This window comes from Atractosteus spatula, chromosome 14, assembly GCF_055471065.1.
Source record: "Atractosteus spatula isolate fAtrSpa1 chromosome 14, fAtrSpa1.hap1, whole genome shotgun sequence".
In the NCBI taxonomy this organism is placed as follows: domain Eukaryota; kingdom Metazoa; phylum Chordata; class Actinopteri; order Semionotiformes; family Lepisosteidae; genus Atractosteus; species Atractosteus spatula.
The window spans coordinates 24,530,326-24,551,258 of NC_142719.1; the positions used below are offsets into that span (position 1 = coordinate 24,530,326).

The 20,933-nt window shown below is 35.9% G+C and overlaps 1 protein-coding gene across 1 annotated transcript in view; it reads right to left on the reverse strand.

The window, feature by feature from the left end:
* The window catches only part of LOC148820944 (ras-GEF domain-containing family member 1C-like), a 50,345-nt gene that overhangs the window by 15,283 nt on the left and 14,129 nt on the right, over positions 1-20,933 (reverse strand). The window contains exons 2-7 of the mRNA XM_088931486.1: positions 12,577-12,759; positions 10,969-11,091; positions 10,467-10,604; positions 7,967-8,179; positions 5,989-6,063; positions 3,955-3,957 (exon numbers count right to left, since the gene is read on the reverse strand). Coding sequence (XP_088787612.1) covers positions 3,955-3,957; positions 5,989-6,063; positions 7,967-8,179; positions 10,467-10,604; positions 10,969-11,091; positions 12,577-12,753 — 729 coding nt within the window. The 5' untranslated portion in view covers positions 12,754-12,759. The remainder of the gene's footprint in view (positions 1-3,954; positions 3,958-5,988; positions 6,064-7,966; positions 8,180-10,466; positions 10,605-10,968; positions 11,092-12,576; positions 12,760-20,933) is intronic.

Here is a 20,933-nt window from a genome sequence, read left to right on the forward strand (position 1 = left end):
GCCATAGGCCCAGATCCTTAGCCACAGAGCCAACGCCCCGCCCCATGGTAATGTTTTATTTACATCATTCTCTACCTGCATACTAAAACCATATAATTATATCACTCACAGTGAGCAGCTTTTGTTTCACTGTTTTTTTTTATATTGCAACAGGTCTCCTGCTACCATGATCTCATTGTTAATAAGCTCATGTCTCATCTGACTAATTCCTTTCTCCTGTCCATCACTAACTCACTGTGGTGCCTACAGATGCTTCCTTAGCAGTCACTCTTCTGGAATTCTTCACAACTTTCTCCAAACAAGTTGAACAGGGATGACTAACAAAATTTGTTTTCCCACAGATACTGAAGATAATCCAGCAGATTTGGGTCTTAAAAAGTTAATGCATACCTATCAAAGTGTTTTGAAACAATACGGTACAGTAAATTTCATTATTTTGTAGCTAATGAAAACAACAGTTTCTACAGATCCAGTTACTCAAAATGTGCGAGGTTCGGGTTTTAAAACACGATGGGTTTGGCGCAATATACCGGATTATACCGCATGTTAATTTAAATATGATAACGGTACCCAGAAGCAACTTGTAAAACCGCCAGGTGAAGCTAATAAAGCTTAACGTCTCATGTACAGCATTTGAGCTGTCGCCAGAAAACGCCTGGTTTCGAATCCCGGTCACTGCTGAGTGACAATCTTTTTCCAATTAAGAATTTAAGTTGTATATTCTTTAGACATTTAATAATTTTAAACTGTGTATTACAGCATGTTAATCATTAAAATTTAAAAAGTCAGTATATTTTATAAAAGCAAGATTGCTCAGTTGGACAAAAGTACACAACCTTCCACCTTCATCATAAATAATTAAATTATTCATAAATATTTTATGCATCAAAGTCTTTAACTTGGTTACTTACAGTGGGTTCTGGTTTTAACGTGCTTGTTCTAACATTATTAAAATTATATTCTGTACTTCATAAAAAGTTATAACGTTTTATCCTTTTCTAAGAATTTGTAGTAAAAACACCACTTGCTGTTGTTGTAAAAAGATAAATGTTGTAGTTATTTAACATCACTTGATAGTTATATGAATATGGAATCGTGTAACTAAGCACCTAAAATATTGCAGGTGGACATTTTGGAAACATTTTGACATCCTTTTCTTTTTTAAAAACTTTTATTGTCCTTGTAGTGGTAATGGACAAAGCACTGCACCCAATGGTTCAAAGCGTGATCAGAGTATTACTTTCGGTTTGTTTCTTATATAGTGAATACTGGCGTGAATTTGTGTATCTGGATAAATTAAGTGAAGGTATTGTGATTAAGGATTTCTTCGCGAAATTCTTTAAGTTAAACAAAGGAGGGAGGAAGGGTTATTTTTACAATTGGCACTCCGAGATTCTGACTGATTTAATTCCCCTAATTTAGCTGAAATGGATAAAGAAATCATGAAGTAGTTATATGTATTGGAAGGCGCTCTGTTTTATTAACAGACACTCTGACTCAAACCTGTGTCGTACAGTGATATAGATGTGGGCAATGTCATCCCCTTTAAAAATATGCTTATCGTGCAAATCCTGCTAAACTAGAAGCATTGCAGAAGGTGATAAACTGTACATTATTTACTGGAGCGCAGCTGAGTTCAAAGAAGGAAGTCTGTGAAGCCCCCCTGCATATTGGTACCAAACATTAATGAGACATCACGGTTTTGTACAGATTACAGAAAAGTGAACGCTGAAACTCCACCAGACATCGTATGTACTGTTTAACCATAGTCAAGGACCGATGCACTGTTCCCTTTTGTAAGAGGGTTACTCCCTGGAAATTAGCCACAAGAAGAGTATTATTAGACCATGGCTAAAAGTTACAGAGGAGACTCTTTTTACACTTGTAATAACATTCCAATGTTAATGCGACACAGAAGATATTATTAATAACCTTTTAATTCTGAAGCTGTTAACTCTACTTCACTCCTGCATGTCAAGATCACAGTTTCAAAATAAAAAAAACATCAAATTTTTGACTGGATGAGAACGTCATGATTGTTTCGCAAGGATGTGAAATGTGACAATCTGTTACCATTACCATCAGGAGAAAAAAAAAAGGTTATTTTTTATTTATTTGTGGCTGCTGCAGTTGATTCCTTTGCAATGGCTGGAAAGTTGGGAGCTCTCCTTGACAGCTGACACTCCTCCATACACTTAAGTGAAAAATAAAAAAAAACGCCAATGTAAAAGTCATTTTTACAATTTGTTGAAAATAAAAAGGGTTGCAAAGTTCTCTAAAGCTTTCTCACTCAAAAATGAGAATTCACGTAGGAAGCTGTGTAAGCATGCGTAGGCAGCAAAATATCAGCTAAAGAGGGAAGAAAACGCTTTCAGAGAAAACAATGTTTCAGGTGTGAAGAATACAAAGCCCCAATTGAATTGCAGCCTAAACCTTTCCCCACACACCCTTAGTTTATGCTAACACCTGACTTGCTTATTTAGATGTAAATAAAATATTAAACTAAGTGTGACATTCAGAAAAAACTATTGATAATAGTCTGTGGTATTTGTATAGATGAAACTTTTAAATTAAAAAAAAAAATAGAACCTGTAGAACGGTCTTTTCAGTTAGTGGACGGTGCGCTATTTTGTCAGCAACCTGCTAATCTGCCTAACACCTGTAGAAAAGATTATTTTATTTCTGTACCGAGTGCGTGTTGTGTTTACAAAATTAAAGTGTTTAAAATGTTAAATTAAGAAAAAACTTACAGCTCACACAAAGACTCTAAGATGATCTCACGGAAGAAAAAACACCTGTTTTTCGTGCATAAAAAGTGATTTTTAACTGATTTATATATATAAAGTCTTTTCATGTTGATTTAAGTGTCCTTCTTTCAGTTGTGTTGCATGATTATTGTTATGATTTCTCTATTATTATCAAATCCCTCAACTCGTTCACTTGTGATTATTTTGGAAAGATTGTGAAATGTTTCTTTTAACTCAGAGTTTGTAATGTTGGGTGCTCTGAACAAGTTAAACTTTGATGCAGTACAAATAAATGTATATCCCACAAGCTATGCTGTAGTGGCTTTAAAACTATACAACATCGCACTGTTTGCACGTGGCACATCTTTGTTCAAGTTTTAAAACTACAGTATGGAAAAACAAGTGTTAAGAAAAAACAGGACATTTGATTGCTGGTCACCTTATGTTAAACAGCAACAATGACAACAGAGCATGTTACTGAAAATTCCTTCCCATCCTCCATAACTGGCAGAACTGTCTATTCTACATAACATTACACAGCGGGGTACTAACACTCCTAGCCTTTGTGAGAAGTATGGAGCTGCATTACATAAAGTGGCTGCATTGGAATATACTAGTAGGTAAAAGTTAATTCCAAGCTGGAAAGAAAAGACACAACATCTCCTCTTTAAATCTTCAGTTTACAGACTGTCCAAGGTAATTTATTATTAATAATATCTTCCATATTGCATTGAAATTGGAATGTTTTTTACAAGTGTAAACCCACCTATTTTCTAACTGCTTTATCCAGGACAGGTAACAGTTTCACCCCTCCCCCTTCCCTTTGCCTGCCTGACTTATTCCCATTTTTAACCATTCTGTGTCCGAATCGCTGCGGGTGAGAGAGAGTAGGGAGAGACAGAAAAAAAGTGAACCTTGTTTTTTTGATAGTCAGAAGGCTTCAAGTGATGCATAAAAATATAGCATAACGCCTTTTCGCGTTATGAAGTCACTTGCACCTGGGATCCGCTTTATTCAAACTAAGGTTTCTAAAAATGCATCCAGGTACTAGGTATTGTTTAAATAAAAGCCCTGAAATGTTTCACAAATCGCGATCTTTAAATCTGTAGGTTGCAGGCTCTGTCATTCACATTTTTATTTCATTATTAGTATCACTTAACATTGAATATGAAAAACACAAAAAATGTTAATATAGTGTACATAATACTTGCTATTTTATTTTTTAAAAAGTCTTTGTTAGAAGAAAAACTAGTGCCCAAACCGGGTATTGAACTTGGATCGCCTACAGAGAACCCCTATCAGCAAACCCACTGTACCAATGGGCTGCTCCCAAACATAGCTGAGATGAACAGCTTAAAAATGTTTCAAAAGTAATCATGTGTGAATGAGTCAAATTAAAAATAAAACATGTTTACAAAGAAAGTGGATTACAGTAATACTACCAGCTATATAAATACATATATTTAGATCCTTAAATTAATATCATTATTAATTTCTTTATATAAGCGATTCCATATTATATTCCCTATTAAGTGGATTCTGTATGAGGTTTTGTACTGTGCTAATGAGAGCAAGTATTCATAGAAAAGATTAAAACATGGAACACAGAGGGAGTTTCAGAAATTAAACAGAGGTCTGGAACACCCTGTCTCAAAAATAGACATTTAATAAATTGAAGTTTGTGAAAACAGTGACAAATCACCCTGTACAAAATACAATTTTAAAATAAAAGCAGTCTGAAATTATTAGTTGTTATTAATAAATCACTTAACTTTGAATGTGGTGTGATGTTTAGAAATACCAATAAATTCAGTATAGTGTCGATAATATTTACTATTTTTCAAAGAAATGTTTATTTATTAAAAGAAAACTCCTGGCAACAGTTGGGTTCGAACCCCCAACCTCCAGCATACAAGGCACACGTCTAACCCATTACACCAACTCACCACTTGACAACTTAAGCTGTAGCTGAAAAGGGCAGGCAAAAAGTTTCCAAATAATCACGGGTGAATGAGTCGAACTGATGCAGATGTTTACAAAGAAAGTGTACTACTGTGATAATTTGAGCTATATGAATATAATTATATCACACATTATATTCCCTATTAATCAAATTCTAAAAAGTATGCATTTCTTTTACTGTTATAACGATTGCAAGTATTCATAGAAAAGGTTAAAACGTTATAACTTTTTATGAAGTATATAAACTTAATATAGTCAGAAGGAGCATGTAAAAACTTTTCCAAAATAACCACAGTACGTAACAGAATTAAAGACTTTGATGCTTAAAATGTTTAGGAAGAAAGTGGAATACTGGTGTGTATTTTCTATTTAAACTACTAATATCAGCCATATACAGTTTACATAATATGTTCATATTCCTAAATTAATATTGTTTATGACCTTCAGACAAGTTATGCTCCTCTTCTTTTTATGCCGAGCTACTAAAATTGCCCTTTAGTTGTAAAATTCCATATTAATATTCAATATATAATATAATATTCAAGCGGATTTAAACATGCACAGTAAAGAGATTAAATGATTAAATCGTTTCACTAACAACCAATGCACCACGAGTGCCGCCTGTCGGTCATTTTGGCCAGCCAATCACGCACTGTGGTATAACATGTTAAACTGTAGATAATTTCGCACGGTACCGGGTTTTAACCTGCATTTTGAATTGCTGCATCTGTAGGTAACAGCTGTTTTTGTAGCTCATTTTTACAATTGTTATCTCAGAAAACAAATACTTTATTGTAAAAAAATTACAATGTTGCTGGTATCAATGATAAAATTATAAATCTCTACTTCTTAAAACTTAAATATAGTGCTTAATAAGCTCAGTTTTAATAGGTTCTATAATACAAATCATATAGAAATTGGAGTTAAGATTTTAAACATACTGTAAGACATTCAAACTCATTCTACTAAAGAGACAGAAAACAGACAGGGGTTATAGAGCAGCCATAGACTAAAGGTAAAACAAAAAAAATTGTGGGGCACTGGAAGACAAATGAACACAGAACGAAGCAGAACTAATGTGCCTACCTATGTTTTCCACAGTGACCTGAAATGGCATTAGGTTCGCCCGAAATTTTATAATTATTCCAAGGATATCTAGGTTCCCTGACAAAGCACAAAAACATCTTATTTTATCATAAAGTGAACTACACCTACAATCTCCTACACTGCTTGAACTAGATTTCAATCTAGCTTGTAGATTGAAAGAACTTTATTTTACCTTTGTGCCATCCAGAGGATCTTTATGCACAAATGCCTGAACAAATTCCTCTGGACCAATGTGGCTCAGTCGTTCCTAGAAGAAAATTTAAATAGCTGATGACCCATGAAGCAAAAAAAACAAGACACAAATATTTGCAATTATACTGTACAGCACATGTATTAAGCAATAATCATGTACAATCACAATAAAAACTAAATGAGTTGCATTTAATTAAGAAGATCATATACTTTGTAGGTCACAATACGTGATTGCTCTAACAATCTAAATCTGCTCTTGCAGCCACTGGCTAATATAGATGTGGTACAGTATAGTACAGTGTCTTTCTCTAACAGAAACATTTTTATTTTTATAGTTACATGACGTTGTCAGATCAAACATCCTTTCTCAAGCCTCAAGCACTGTGTAGGCAGCAAGCCCATCATAGGGTGGTTTAAAATACAAACTCACTCAGGCCTAAAAAAAATGACTTCAGGCTGCTATTCCTTCAGAATAATGTAAAAAGTGAAAGTACTGTTTCATTCATAAGAGTAACTGCTGCCTATGGCATAATTAAAAGTTGTTGATATTTAATGTATAAAGTACATGCACATTACAAGTGCTTTCAGCTAAACTAGGGGTAAAGCTGAGAATCCATTAAGACCAAAAAGCAGAAATGGCACTTGTGTGGTTCTGTACATTTCTTTTGTACATTTTCAATTGGAAGACCACATCATATGAATTTCCAATATTTATATCATATCCATTTGTTTTTCTTCTGATCTACCTTTGTGAAATTGTAGAAATTTCAATATCCATGAATTTGTCACCCCATCTCGTCTTTTCAACAAATGGCTTTAATAAAAGCAGGTGTAAGTGAATGGTGAGGAAAACGTCATTGCAGATTTCTGTGATTAATATAATTTAATAACTCATAGCATGCAGTGGTGCCAGAAGCACAAAGTCCAGTTTTATTAGCCTACCTAGAATTACTCTACTAATTTCAGGTATCCAATATCATTTACTAACAATAAATGAAAGTCTCAGTGAATTACCATAAGCATTCTTCTTTTAACTAAACGTATGCATGAATATATTCCAATACGTCGGTACACTCTTGTTGTCATTACTACTACTGCTGTTGTTAAATCAGTCAATAATCCTCATTAATCTTTTGTTTTTCCATGTGTATAGAAATGAGGTTATACGTCATTTTAATCTTACATTAGAATGCATCAACTAGTTCCTCATTTCTGAAAGAATTTATTTGTGTTAGTTTGCAAGCTGTCTAATATACTGTATGTTATAAAACACATATCAAGCAGTTAATACTGACAAAATCTTTATCTGCTAGAATGAGAGTCATAAAGAACTAATATATGCTTTATTACTTGCACCAGAAAAAAATAGTTTAAGAAAGAAGGTTGGGAATAATGGGAAAATATGCCACATTAGCATAAAATAGAACCAACCATTTTCCTCTTCTGTTGCAGTCCATCTTCTATCTGAATTGGGTATTAAACTTAAACAATAAAGTGACTTAAACAATAAAGGTGAGTGCAGGTTGAGCTTAGTGATCATGCTTTTGAGTCATGGTCATGTCACTACTGATACTGATACTAGGATTCCCCAAACAGAGCAGCACAATTGGTGCTGTTGGGGGTAGGGTGTGCATAGTCACTCGATTAATGAGCAGTGAGTTAAGATGTAAAAAAACACAACTGTCTATTCCAAATTGGGTATAAGCAAAATAATTGAAAACTGAATTCAATATGATCATAGGGGATGCAAAGGTTGACAAAATGATTCCAAAAGCATTTTCCTATCAGTTCTACCCTCGTTTTATGATTTAAAGAAATACCTTCCACTGCTAACTATTACCCCAGAATTACTTACAATTGTAATAAAGTCTGCTAAAAATAAACAATGCCAGAGAACACAATTTAACAATCATCATTGATGATTTGGTGACACTACCATAGCAGCACAGCAGACTCACCAGTTCCACATGAGTGAGTTGTTGTGCGAGGGTGTAGGGGTCATTACAGATGCTCAGGATATCCCTTTGAATGGGGGGTGGTTTAGTTTTGAAAGCCACCAGCTTGTCAGAGACTGAGGCATTAACTTTGACAATGCTCTCTTCACCCTGGTTCAGCGTGGTCAGCTTCTGATTTAGGTTCTGAAGAAGCTGGTTCATCTTCTTCCAGTATGCCTGCAAAAAATATTTGATATATATACAGTATATTCAGCTTTTGCATACTAAATATACCCTTTTGCTTTAAATCCTCTGGTCATTTAAAGGTTTAAAGGTTTAAAGCTTTAAATCATCAAAATGGCACCTTTATGGTTACAGCAACTATGACAATATTTTAGTATTGTTGAGAGGGTCTCTGTGAACTTTGTTCACACCTTTTCTGTTGAAGCTGCAATATTTTATAAGTTGGACATACTAAACTGGATTGGAAGAATGCTGAACACATCGACTACTATGTAATTCTATACTGTGTTATATAGGAACGTGTGCTACGAACCGAAGTAACCTAAGTGTTAAAAGAAGTTATCTTTGGCAAATAGGGAAGAAGAAGATGTGTATGATTTTGGAACACTGCCAATATGATAAGCACAGGGAAGCGCGAAAGATAACAGAAAGATATTTAAGGACTGTTCGAGTTTAATTACTTTGAGAAAAATACACCAAGGATCTCTGTGTGTTTCGCTCCCATACACAATAAATAAAAACTTCTTTTAACTTCTGAGATGGACTCCTGACTGTCTTTTAAGGGGAAGCAGGAAAATTTCTCCAACAGTATTGTCCTATAGTAAGCTGCACAATATTCAACAGAATTGGCATACCTTCAATTCTTTTTTTCTTTACAACTGACAGTATGTTGAATTATCCAAGCAGGAGAAGAAGCAGAGAAGCATGCAGAGAAATGTAATAGGATAAAATGGGAGGAAATAAGATTGTACGTCTAATAGACAGAAATAAGAAGATATGTTTATTACAGTGGGAAATAAGGCCATATTAAACCATCTTTAATTACTGAACAGAGTGTTAAGTCAATGTGAACCACCATATAGGTCAATGTGGTCCAGGGTTAAAATGTTAATTCTAATCAGATTTGGGTCACTTTAAATGGGTAATGTCCTGCTTGCTTAATTTCACACAGAGGTCTAGAATTAGAATGTATTAACCAGATAGCATCAAATACAATATCAAACAAACAGCATCATACTGTTTGGAGGTAGAGCTAAAGAGTGCAAGACTGCAGTTACCCAGGGATGGTGGGTCGACATAACTCTCAGGGCTTTTTGTGTGTGCTCTGTTCCCCATGTACAAAACCTACACTGCAGCAGACCTTTGTAGTCTTTCCAATTAATTTCTAAGCACATGTTGTGTAACACAGGTGAAATGTCCCTCAGAAATAAACCTGTGCCATAATTTGCAGTGCTTTTGTATCACACAAAGAAAATCTGCAAACAACCACACATTCACCAATGCCATCCTGATTGAGTTGTGTTGTCTATTTTTTTCCTCATTTAAAAACCATGGCCTTTTCTTTAATTTACTCTACCAAATCTCTGCTCGGGCAGTCTGCCGAACGCTTATAGATTTTAATTTAATGTTAGCAGCAAGGACTTGAGAGCACACCCAGAGACAGAGCTGGAAATGAGGGTTGGGGGCATTAGCTAGTTCTTTTTAATCTGTGATTTGTGGGGCTTACTTGCACTGCATCATAATCAGAAGACTTGAGTTGTCTTTTAGTATGCAATACCATTCCCAGAAAAAAATGCAGTTATGCTGAGGATGTAATTATTATGCACAAGGCTACACATTGCCCATTCAGATAAGATTTTTAATTAAATGGAGACAACCACTGCCTTTTAATCTATGATACTAATAGCTGTGTAGAAAAATTTGGGCTACCACTTCAAAATCTCATAAAATGTACCTATGCAAGAAATGAATCTATTTCATATCTCTGATTTTGTAAAATACATGTAAACTTTAAAATTCTTATTATTATTGCAATAAACAAGATGTAATTTTTTATGATAACTTATAAAGCCTTCCAGTCTTCATGAAGACAAGCTGAAACAGGTTTGACTTCAAGGTCCAGGGTAAATTGTTTATGTGTCTCAACCCAAATCTCTCATTCTGGGGTTTCAATTTCATAGATATGCCATCTTAGGTCATGGGTTTCATGAGAGAGAATTTTCACCTTTTACTCAGAATTAGCCTTATGAAGAATAGGGCTGAAAGATTCCTGCTTGGTCCTCAGAGGTAAGGGCTTTGTGTGACTGAGCCACCCTGTTTCAGCTATAGAATATATATTTATCAAGGAGTACCATGAAGAATATAAAGGAAAAGAAAACAATGCTAACAAAGTGAGAAATATATTAAATGGATCTTATCGACAAAATCAGGTTATAGCATCTCTATTTGCATTTTTTTTTAATTTGTTGTTTTTCACAAATTCGCCTGATTGCCCACTTACCTCATCGCAGGGAGCTATCCTATGGATTATGTCCTTCAAGTGCCCCACCATCTGATCCTCTCTGAAGTCAGAAGGAAATGTTTCTGTCCACTCTGTCAACAATTGCAGTATCTTTGGCCCAAACTTGCGGACTTTTGCCTGTAAAATAGAATCCTTCAATTTTTCTGAGGCTGATTTAATATACAGTAATAATGTAATGTAATATAATGTAGTTTAATTTCACAAAAATCATTGGCATCAGTAGTGGAAAAGTATAAATCACAATAACATTGTTATTAACTTTGTAATGTTTAAGAAGACAAAAACCCTGTTGTTTCTTGCAAAAATCCACCTGAAATAGGCAGGTGTACCAAATGCATATTATTTTGATGCTTTGTTGGGAAAGAAAGAATACACTAGACTGCATGTACAGTATAACACACCTCTCACTTCCTTGCATTTGAAAGCTGTATTACAATGTTTGAAAATATCAATAGACAATTTTGAATTAAAAATCACCCACCTTGTCAAGCACAGGGTCATCCAGATGTTGCTGTTCGATACACATGTGGCAGACTCTGGAAAGCAGGTCATGGGGTTCGATGAAGAGGCGAGAGCTCAGCAGGAAGGTAAAGATATAGGCTTTCTATGGAAATCAGGAGAGAAGAAGAACAGACCTCACATTTCCAAAGCAGCACACACATAACAGATCTTGATTCCACACAAACTGTTTGTACATTAGAAGTGTCTACTCCTGGTGCTGGAAGGCCAGTGTGTCTGCTGGCGATCTAGGTATCTTTAATCCACCAGCAAAAACGTTTTTTCCAATTTATCCAATCATATGTTGAATCTCTTTTAGAACTGAGCTGGAATGATGACTTGAAGACACACCAACCCTCTGTACCAGGACCAGGACCAGATGATAAAAGTTTTGATATGCTATTCATGTGGTACTTTTGAAAAACTAGAATCCCTATAAGAACCTTTTTTTTATTTTTATAGGTTTGGACTGTGCACCTTTGAATGTCTGAACTGCTAATTACAATCTAATCATTGCTTTTGTGAAGTGAGAAAGTGTTTCACTTGTTGATTTAAGCATCAGCTTTAGGTGGGACAGGTTTTGAAAAAGTAGTCAGGGCCTCACTGTAGCCTTAAGTTTACCAGACTAGGGCACTGGTCAGGCTCTGGTCTAGAATACCTCCTATTGCTCCACAACCACCACTAGCAACAGAAACCCAGTTTTTCCACTTCCATTTCAAAAGTGACCTGGCCCTGTCTTGCTAAGTTTCCATGGTTTGACTAGAATAGGACAGAAGGTGGTACCAGTGCTGTTAGAAACTATACACAAAGTTCTAGAAAATAACACATGGATAAAAAAGGATGTCAAATTTAAGTAAATGAGGAAAGATTATGTTTAACTTAATAATACTTTTTAAAATTTAATGTGAGATACCCCATTTCAGTTTAAGAATCCCCATCTTATCCAAGATGATGTATGGAATTTCAGTTTAAAGTAATATGTTGTACTGTCTCTAATATAAATCCCAACCTCCTAAATATGTTATCCATACGGTATTTGCAGGGTCCAGAGGTAAAGAATTCAGAATTCATCCATTGCTGAACTATAAAACCTAAAATATCTCATGTATTACAATACCCAGTTTTGTAATCTATTAATCCAGTAAATCCAGTAATCCATTAAAGTTACAATTTATTGTGTAAGAAAATACATTCTAAAATGAAACAATTGCTTTTCAGAGAAACTGTATTACTTTACATAGTAACTATACACACACTACATACACCAGGGTAACTGATCACTTTTTAAAGTAAATTTTCCATCCAGTTGGTCACCTGCTCCCATGAGCTAAAAATCTGCAGTTTTTGCTAATTCAAATTCTGAATTATAGTTTTGAATAATAAGAAACAAGACAGTTACCTAGTAGAATTAACTATTACCAGACTTCATTTTCAAGGCTTTTTTTATTAACCTCCTGCTAATGCAAAGACATCTAAAAGGCAGATACAGTATGAATGTCAAATGAGCTGCCCTACATTACCAGTTAAAACCATTATGTAAGCAGACTGTTAATGCATGAACGCCACCCAGTCTGGAGGCTCCCACGCTCACCTCAGGGTAATACTCAGTGGTGGGGACCAGGTGCTGAATGAGAGTGTCCAGAGAAGCTGAGGTGAGGGTGCCATCCTGCAGGCTGAGGCCTTCTTGCTCAGGCTCTTTCGTAGGCTGCAGATGGGGGCTGAAGCCACTGGGAGTGAACATACTTGTAGAGCTCAGCGTCTGGTGCATGCCTCCCTGAGAGAGATATCACCACATACTTTACAGACATGTTGATGAATCCAGATGAGCAACAGGTATTGTACAAGCTGCTTTAGAAATGTGCAAGTTACTTAAAAATGTACATTTATATTTTTTAATATAAATGTACATTTATATTAAAATGACTGGCAGGCAACATTTTGTTTCTCTTGGTCCTCATAAATCCCCCATGGCCTCAGTCAATCATGGTGTGCTGCAGGGCACAGTCTTGACAAACATTTTTATTTGACTCTCTTCAAATCTAATCTCAAAACTCACCTATGTCTGCTTTTCCTACCTTCTATCTTATACATTTTTGTTTAAGTTTTTCTTTTATTTTTTATTTGTATGTTTTCTTTGTCCTTTTCTTTATCACTGTGGACAGCATCCTTGAGTTTGGAAATATGGTTTATAAATAAAAGTTATTATTTGTACTACTACTGCTACAGCTTTGGCCCTTGTGACACAGTGGCATCCCATAGAACCTATCCTTGTGTTTTCTTGTCCAGAGCAGGTGCAGGAAAATGTGGGGAATTTCATCGTGAGAAGACAATTGGTCAGGTTACATTTAAAACGAGGAAGCAGATCTTCCAGGTGGTTAGTTAAAGGGGAACTGCAGTCCCAATTTCTCAAACCAGTTATTACATCTTGGTAACAAAATAAATTAATTGATGGTATAGAAAAAATGTACAAATTCTGAAATAAGCTCAAAATTGTGAACTTTGTGAAAGTACTGTATGATTGCCATTGTTGTCGCAATTTGCTGGTCTCACCAGGGGCAAGAGCAAGAGCTCACACAAATTGTGATGTGGAGCAGCCCTTCCTGCTCACTAGTCACTGTAATGCCTAATGTAATGTGATGTACAGTATGAGCGAATAAGTACATGTTGTATAGCAGACATTTCACCACAGAGATATTCCAATGTGATCTGCATGCAGAGTTAACAAGTACAGTAAGTAGTATCTGTAAGCAAAACTGTCTTGAAGTCAAGGGCAATATTTCTATTGGAATAAAAGAGATGTATTCACAAGCCTGTTTGTTTACAATGCATTAAGGCCGCTTCAAGTCATTGGATGTTTTGTCACCTCGCTCTGAATCACAGAACATGGTTTTACAAGTTACTATGTACATTCTACTTTTATTGTGGTTTGAAATACACTCATCAAATGCTGATTCTTTCTAACCCCCAAATATAAAAATACTGTTGAAGTTCTCTTTTAACATTTGTTGTCTGTTGTGTTATTTCACCAGACAGAGAGAGGCAAGGAAGCATCTGACTGACCCAGCGCCTGATTGGTGATGGAGCTTTTGTGAGTTTTGCACATGGGAGTTTCTGTGAGAGGAGTCTTGAGTTCACCTTCTCAAGTTTCAGAGAGAGAATCTTAGTACAGTCCTGGTACAGAGGTATTTTTGAGAAATAGTGTTATGAATCCAGTAAGCACCTTAGGTTTCTGGTTATTGAAGGAGTAGGATTTAAAAAATACAGTTACAAAAGAATATTTCCCCACAATGTAAATAAAGAGTGCTGGCTTTGTACCTCATTGCTGTGTTTGTGTATGTTTTATCTAGACTAACGTACTGTATTAAAAGATTGCTACTACTGTGTTCCACCCCCAGCTGTGTTACAAGGAATGTTGTGACCCTTTTGATTACTGAGCCCCTTAACTGTGTACAATTTAGTATTATATACCTATATATATATGAGTATTACTAATTGGGTGGGGCAGTAGCACTGTGGCTAAGGATCTGCAGCTAGAAGGCTGCCAGTTTAAATCCTGCGGCTGGCAAAGGAATCCTACTCTGTTGGGCCACTGAGCAAGGCCCTTAAGCCCAACATCTCCAGGGGTGCTATATAAATGGCTGACCTTGCACTCTGACCCCCAGCTTCTCTCCCTGCCTGTGTATCCCATGGAGAGCAAGCTGGGGTATGTGAGAAGACAAATTCCTAATACAAGAAATTGTATATGGCCAATAAAGTGATCAAATCTAATATATAAGTATTCCTATAAGGTATTTTTTTATTTTACAGCTAACCAACAAATTAACTACCATATAAACAAATCGTGCCACTTAAGTTTGAGAACAATCGTATTTATACAGTATGCAGAATACAGAACAAAAACAGGGACTTGACACACAGGTACAGCAGGGCAGGGGCACATAGGTGATTTGTGTGAAGATATGTTCCTGTCATGATCCTCACCAAGGAAAGGGAACTGAAAGGCTGTGCCCCTGATCCACTGTCAGCTACACAGAGGAGAATATGCCCACCAAAACTGATGAGATAATCATAAGTTGATTCTAAGAAAAGAAATACAGAAGCCTGTGCAAGCCATATTTCAGCACAAGGCACATTTTCAGGCCCATTTCTTCAGCAAGCACCTTAGCAACAGGCAGTGCTAAAATCATTAATACAGTCTTGGTATAGAAATGCCAACGGTTACTGAGCCGGACATATCATTCAAATGTTGTGTCATAAACACAACATGTTTTGTGTTTTTCGAAGTCATCTGCTTTTTCCCCCCAGAGTTCAAATGGCATATTTGTACTGCATACTGGAAGATGGAGTCCAAGCATACTGTTAGCTTTTGGTCCCAGATCCCACTTTAGCAGTACCCTGTGAATCTTATGTTGCCACTACTATTTCTGACTGTCAGTTAATGCCAGCGTGGATCAGGACCTTTAGCCTCCAACCTAGACTGTAGTGCTCATCCTGGCACTGACATGCCTTACAATGCCTTATTCAAACAAAAAACAACAACACGATTTCTTATAACAGTACCCGTTTTTAAAAATTAGAATCCAAGAATTTGTAATCCAACTTTATTCTCCTTCCTTTTTAATCTTTTATTATTGTTCTATAAATGTTGTGGTAATAAGGTCTGTTTCAATCTATTAATTACCAACATATTGAAACACACAAAACAGGAAATTAAATGTATTAAGATGGCTGTGAAAATACATCAGATTAAATCATCACATACCACTCTCTCTCAACTACGGTAAAATTAATAGATCCCTGCTATAAGCTCCATCTGAAACCAGCCTGTTATAGCTTTTTATAGAGCCACATCGATTTTACTTCCATTTACTGGTGAAGCACATCAGTCTTCACAATAACCTTTGCATTACCTTTATAGTGTACTGCCTATGTAGTGCAAGAGTTCTGTAGCATGTAGTACTTGAAGTGTATTGTACTGTAGATAGCCATCAAATTCCATGTCCCATTCTTTCCAATGGGTGCTCTTGGGTATGATAATGCATAATGAAGCAGTCAACAATTTTGTCACATTTTATTACTTTTAGAATCTCTTGAGGTTTTTTTGTTTAGGATTGCAATCAGGAAAAGCAGAAGTATATTACTTTTTTATGTAAGAGGGTTATTTTATTGCAGAATAAACCATTGCTCCTTTGTAGTGCAGAGTACTGTACATAAGAGCTACAATAAAACTGACATTTGTGTATCAGATTATATCATAGCCCTGGAGCAGGGTCTCAGGCTTTTCAAGCTGGTTCTTTTACTGCCTTAAGCAGGTCCTTGGAGAAACAAAATATCAGTGTGGGGATTTTGTTTCAGAGGTCCAGATCCATCACTGCCAATGGACATTTTCTTTTTAAATTTTATTTCAGCATAGCTATTACACACTCTAACTTGAAACCAAGATAACATTCACACATACCTTAAATACTTTGATGTTTTATTTATTGTGTAAATGATTCCATTTAACTTCAAACTCATATGCAAATATCAAGTGATCAAAAGATCTGGCCCTTATAACTTGCTGGTAAACAATACTTAGTAAGTTGCCGCATACTAAGGAATGAATGCAACGCAAAACCCAACCAACAGCAGACATAATTTGCTTCTGAAAGCTATTTGAAAGTGTAGCTGTACTATGAAGCAGGACCTATATCTATACTGCACATATCCAGCACTACAATATTAGTACCTAACTATACTGCAGAAGTCATTAGAATGATTGCGGAGATCTGTTAACTTAGGCCATCTCAAAATATTTTGTTAGAGCAAAGAAAAGTAACTGGTACTGTACCAACAGCTGCAACAACAAATGCCCTGCTGCAAGTGTTAAAGGAGGAAAAATAAACAGAGGAAGCCATAAACAAGGAAAACACACCATAAACAAGGGAAAACACTAAAGGTGTCAACTCCTGTCACATGTTAAAGTGTGAAGTACTGTAGTAACTTTTGTCTCTCAGTCCGTACTGTATACTGTATAAGAGTTGGGAAACTCTTGCAGGATGTCTGTTCTGCGGGGCAGACCCAGTGCATGTTATGTACTTATTGAGGCTCAAGAAAACTGAATCTGCACAAAAGACTGTGTACTGCTCCTCTGATGAAGAATTTCCCACATCAAAAGAATTGCCCCTTATAACTTGCTGGTAAACAATACTTAGTAAGTTGCCACATACTAAGCAATGAATGCAACACAAAACCCAACCAACAGCAGACATAATTTGTTTCTGAAAGCCATTTGAAAGTGTAGCTGTGCTGAAAAGTCAGAAATGAGCAAAAATATTGCCAACCATCTTCTACAAACGATTTTATATGACATGATTGCATTTTTAAAATTGCCTGTGAAGATGAAACAAAATCAATTCTTTCTTTTGCAGATTACAACTAAAAATCAGGAATATATTAAAGTATGCTTGCCCATAACTACATCATAATTTTAACCATGAATCTCTGTATCAAAGTATAGTGTAATGCATACGGCCACCATTGCAGGTTGTTCATGCCAGCTTAGCAGCGCGGTGACGTCACCACCCTTCCCTGTGAATAGCAGCTGACAGGCTGACAAGAGATTTCCCTTTAGCTCGAGTGGCTGGGTCCCTGTTGAGTGACACCGGAGGCCCGGGTTTGAGTCCCTGACGGTGGGGGGGCCGACCTGAGGCGGCAGAGAACCCCGGAGCGCTACAATATGTATTAAAATTTAATGCAGTCCATTGATAATATTCCTGGTATTTAGTACCAGAAGACCTCATATTAATGTGGCATTTGTTTTACCTGTTTCTGCTCACTTTGGATGACTTCTAAATGATGGCACTTCATCTGTAATGTTCTTCATTTGTAATGTTCTACGATTGTGTGGTGAGACACAGCACCACCTCCATCTACAAATATGCTGATGACACTACCTTAATTGGTAGACAAGGAAAGTGTAGTGTCAATTGTAGATGACACATACTGTACCATCCTCAATTTCCCTTCAGGATCAATAAAGTCTTATCTATCTTATCTATCATTGGCCAAATCACTGGAAATGATGAGGAACCTGACGGAGTGGTGCCTTGACAATAATAGCAGCGTCAAATTCCTTAACACCTTCATTACTAATGATTTAACAGGGTCCCAGCATGTAACTGGAGCAACAAAGAAGGCACAACAGTGCTTTTACTTCCTCAGACATTTGAAAAAAATAGGTTTATCTTCAACTGTCCTTACCACATTTTACAGGTGCATTATTAAGAGTGTGCTCACGTGTGGTATTTTTTGGATTGGCAGCAGCTTGATGTCTGACCAGAAGGCGTTACAGGGGGTGATCAGGTCAGCCCAGTCCATCATTGGAGTACAGCTCCACTCTATTTCAGACATTTTTACAACTTGCTGTCTCAGGAAGGCTGTAATTATTGCTAAGGACACCAGTCATCCTGGTTTCTAATTTTTCTACCCCCTTCCCTCTAGTAAGCGTTAAAGGAGCATAATGGCACAAACTTCCAGATTCAGATACAGTTTCTTCCCACAAACTGTCAGATACTGACTGGCTCACACTGATGTTTTTTGTTCTCACACTGCATGTCTGACTTCTTTTAAGTTGTATGTTATTTAACTTTTTGTTGTTTCTCCTGCTGTTCTGTGTTTATGTTCTTGGTGATTCCTTTAATGTCTTTGTATAGGAGCATACATGTAAATAAGCATTTCATTGCATTTGTGCATATGACGATAAACTGAACTGACTAGGAGACACTCTGTTTTTTAGATTGGGTTAGAATTTATCAATTAAATATACAATATACAAAAAACACAATTAAATATACTACACAAATGTAGACATGGATTTTGTGTAGTATATTTGTGATCTAGTGTTTCTTTGACTTCTATATTCTTATTAATAAACATCTGCCTTCATTATACTGATCTGTTAACCTCTTTCAGATTCTGCTTGACTTTGGTACCATAACCATAGTGCAACTGGTTGGTCAGTTGTCATTTCTAGATAACAGGAATGAAAATATTTTACGGGTGCAACTTCTAAACTCACTGGAACACAGATGCCACTGCTCTTTAACAAAAGGACAATGTTGCAGGAGAAAAGAAACAGTGATGCTCTTGTGACGCACCAACAGAAAATATCATTGTTAGAATAATGTGAAATTAATGTGAAAATGTAAGCAGGGAATGAACATCTCTTGTCTGCACTATGTACACTGAATAGAAAAATCCATCTGGCCCAGGAAGAGAAAAATGTCTCTTCATAACTCCAGTGGGCCAATGCTAAGTGAGTGGAAATCAAATGGATAATGACTTCATCTCTACATGAGAACTTTTTCTAGGCACTGAGGTTTAATCCTTTCATGGTTAGACTCTTACTAGATGCAAAGAGAAGTTTGGTCTATGAGAGCATACGCAAACTTCCAAGAAACAGGATAAGCATTTCCCTTGCAATATGAATTTATTCTTTATTGTTTATTCTCTTTTACAGCCCTTCATGTCAAGTACCCTCCCTAACCTACCATAAACTATACCAAAAAACTAATTATGGACTTATCTCCCTCAACCCCATCTAGATGATACAATAATACATTGAATATACTATTACAGCACATTGCAGGTATCATATATCATGGTTAATGTGCCCTGCCATGGTGAACCAAACACCCCTTAAACATAATGGTACTGGAAATGTAGGAAAAGAGGTGTTAAAAAACAAAGTTAGCAAAACATTTGAAGCTGTATAATAAAACTAAGAAGCAAAACATGCAATGGAAAGATGTGACCACTGTGTACAGGAATCACAGCAAAGATAGAATATTTCAAGTTTTGTTTTAAGCTACCAGTGTTTCTACTAATAGACAGTTTAAGCAAACTAAACCAGTTTACAGAGGTTTAAACAAAAATGATAAGGCAAAACAGCCTCTCACACAAACAGTTAGTGTTAGTGTTCAAATACCATTGTGTTAGTGTTTTTTGTTCCCGATTTATGATGCAGCTCCTAGGTCCTAACTGTTTACTGTTGGCAAAATATTATACTGCTGTATTAATATTGTATAGGAGGAAGAAGAGACAAATGTAACTCATTGTTCATACTGTATTCCCAGTATAGTTTATATACTAAACTATCAGCCTGGTTTACTACTTAGTGAATGTCTGAGAAGGACCCATGAGAAAGAAAGAACATATTTTGAAAAAGTTCAGAAAAGCACAAAAAAAAATCTATATTTTTTTTCTCATTTAAATTCTGTTACCCATAGCGTGGCAAAGCTAAATTTCAACTTTAAAAAATCATGAACTAAGATGTCACAGTTAATTAACTACCTTTTTACAAATGGCTTTTTAAATTAATGTTCTTTGGCAAGCTGTGAAGCAAGTTTTAATTTTTAAGCCTACAATTTCACCCCACCCTCAGCTACAATAAGATTTGAGTTTATGAGGTGTACACTGTACTTTGTTATGCACGAAAAACATCTTTTAAGTGTAAATATTTCTCTGGGTTGAAGCTTGTATACCAAGTTCTTTAATAATTATGTTGAATCATAAGATCCTTAGGGTATTCATGCTTTTTTTTAACAAATGACATTAAGCCCATCTTAACGACAAATGGAAACGCAGCAAAAAAGATTCCTTAATACAATTCAGAAATCAGTTAAATCACTAAATATATTTTAATATTTTTGATGTTTCAAAATGTTTAATCAATTAGTGTCATTTTAGTATTTATTTTGTAAATCTGTCCTTTGATCAAATTAGGTTTCCTGGTTGTCTTGCCAAATCAGTAGATAACAAACAAAGGCTCTTATTCATGTACAGCAGCCCAAACACGTGAGTCACAAAGGAAAGAAATGTTTTAAAGTGTGGGGGCTGTGGTGGTGGAGTCTGGTTTCATCATTCAAGAATAATTACCACATAGAGGAATTGCCTCCCAAACCCTGA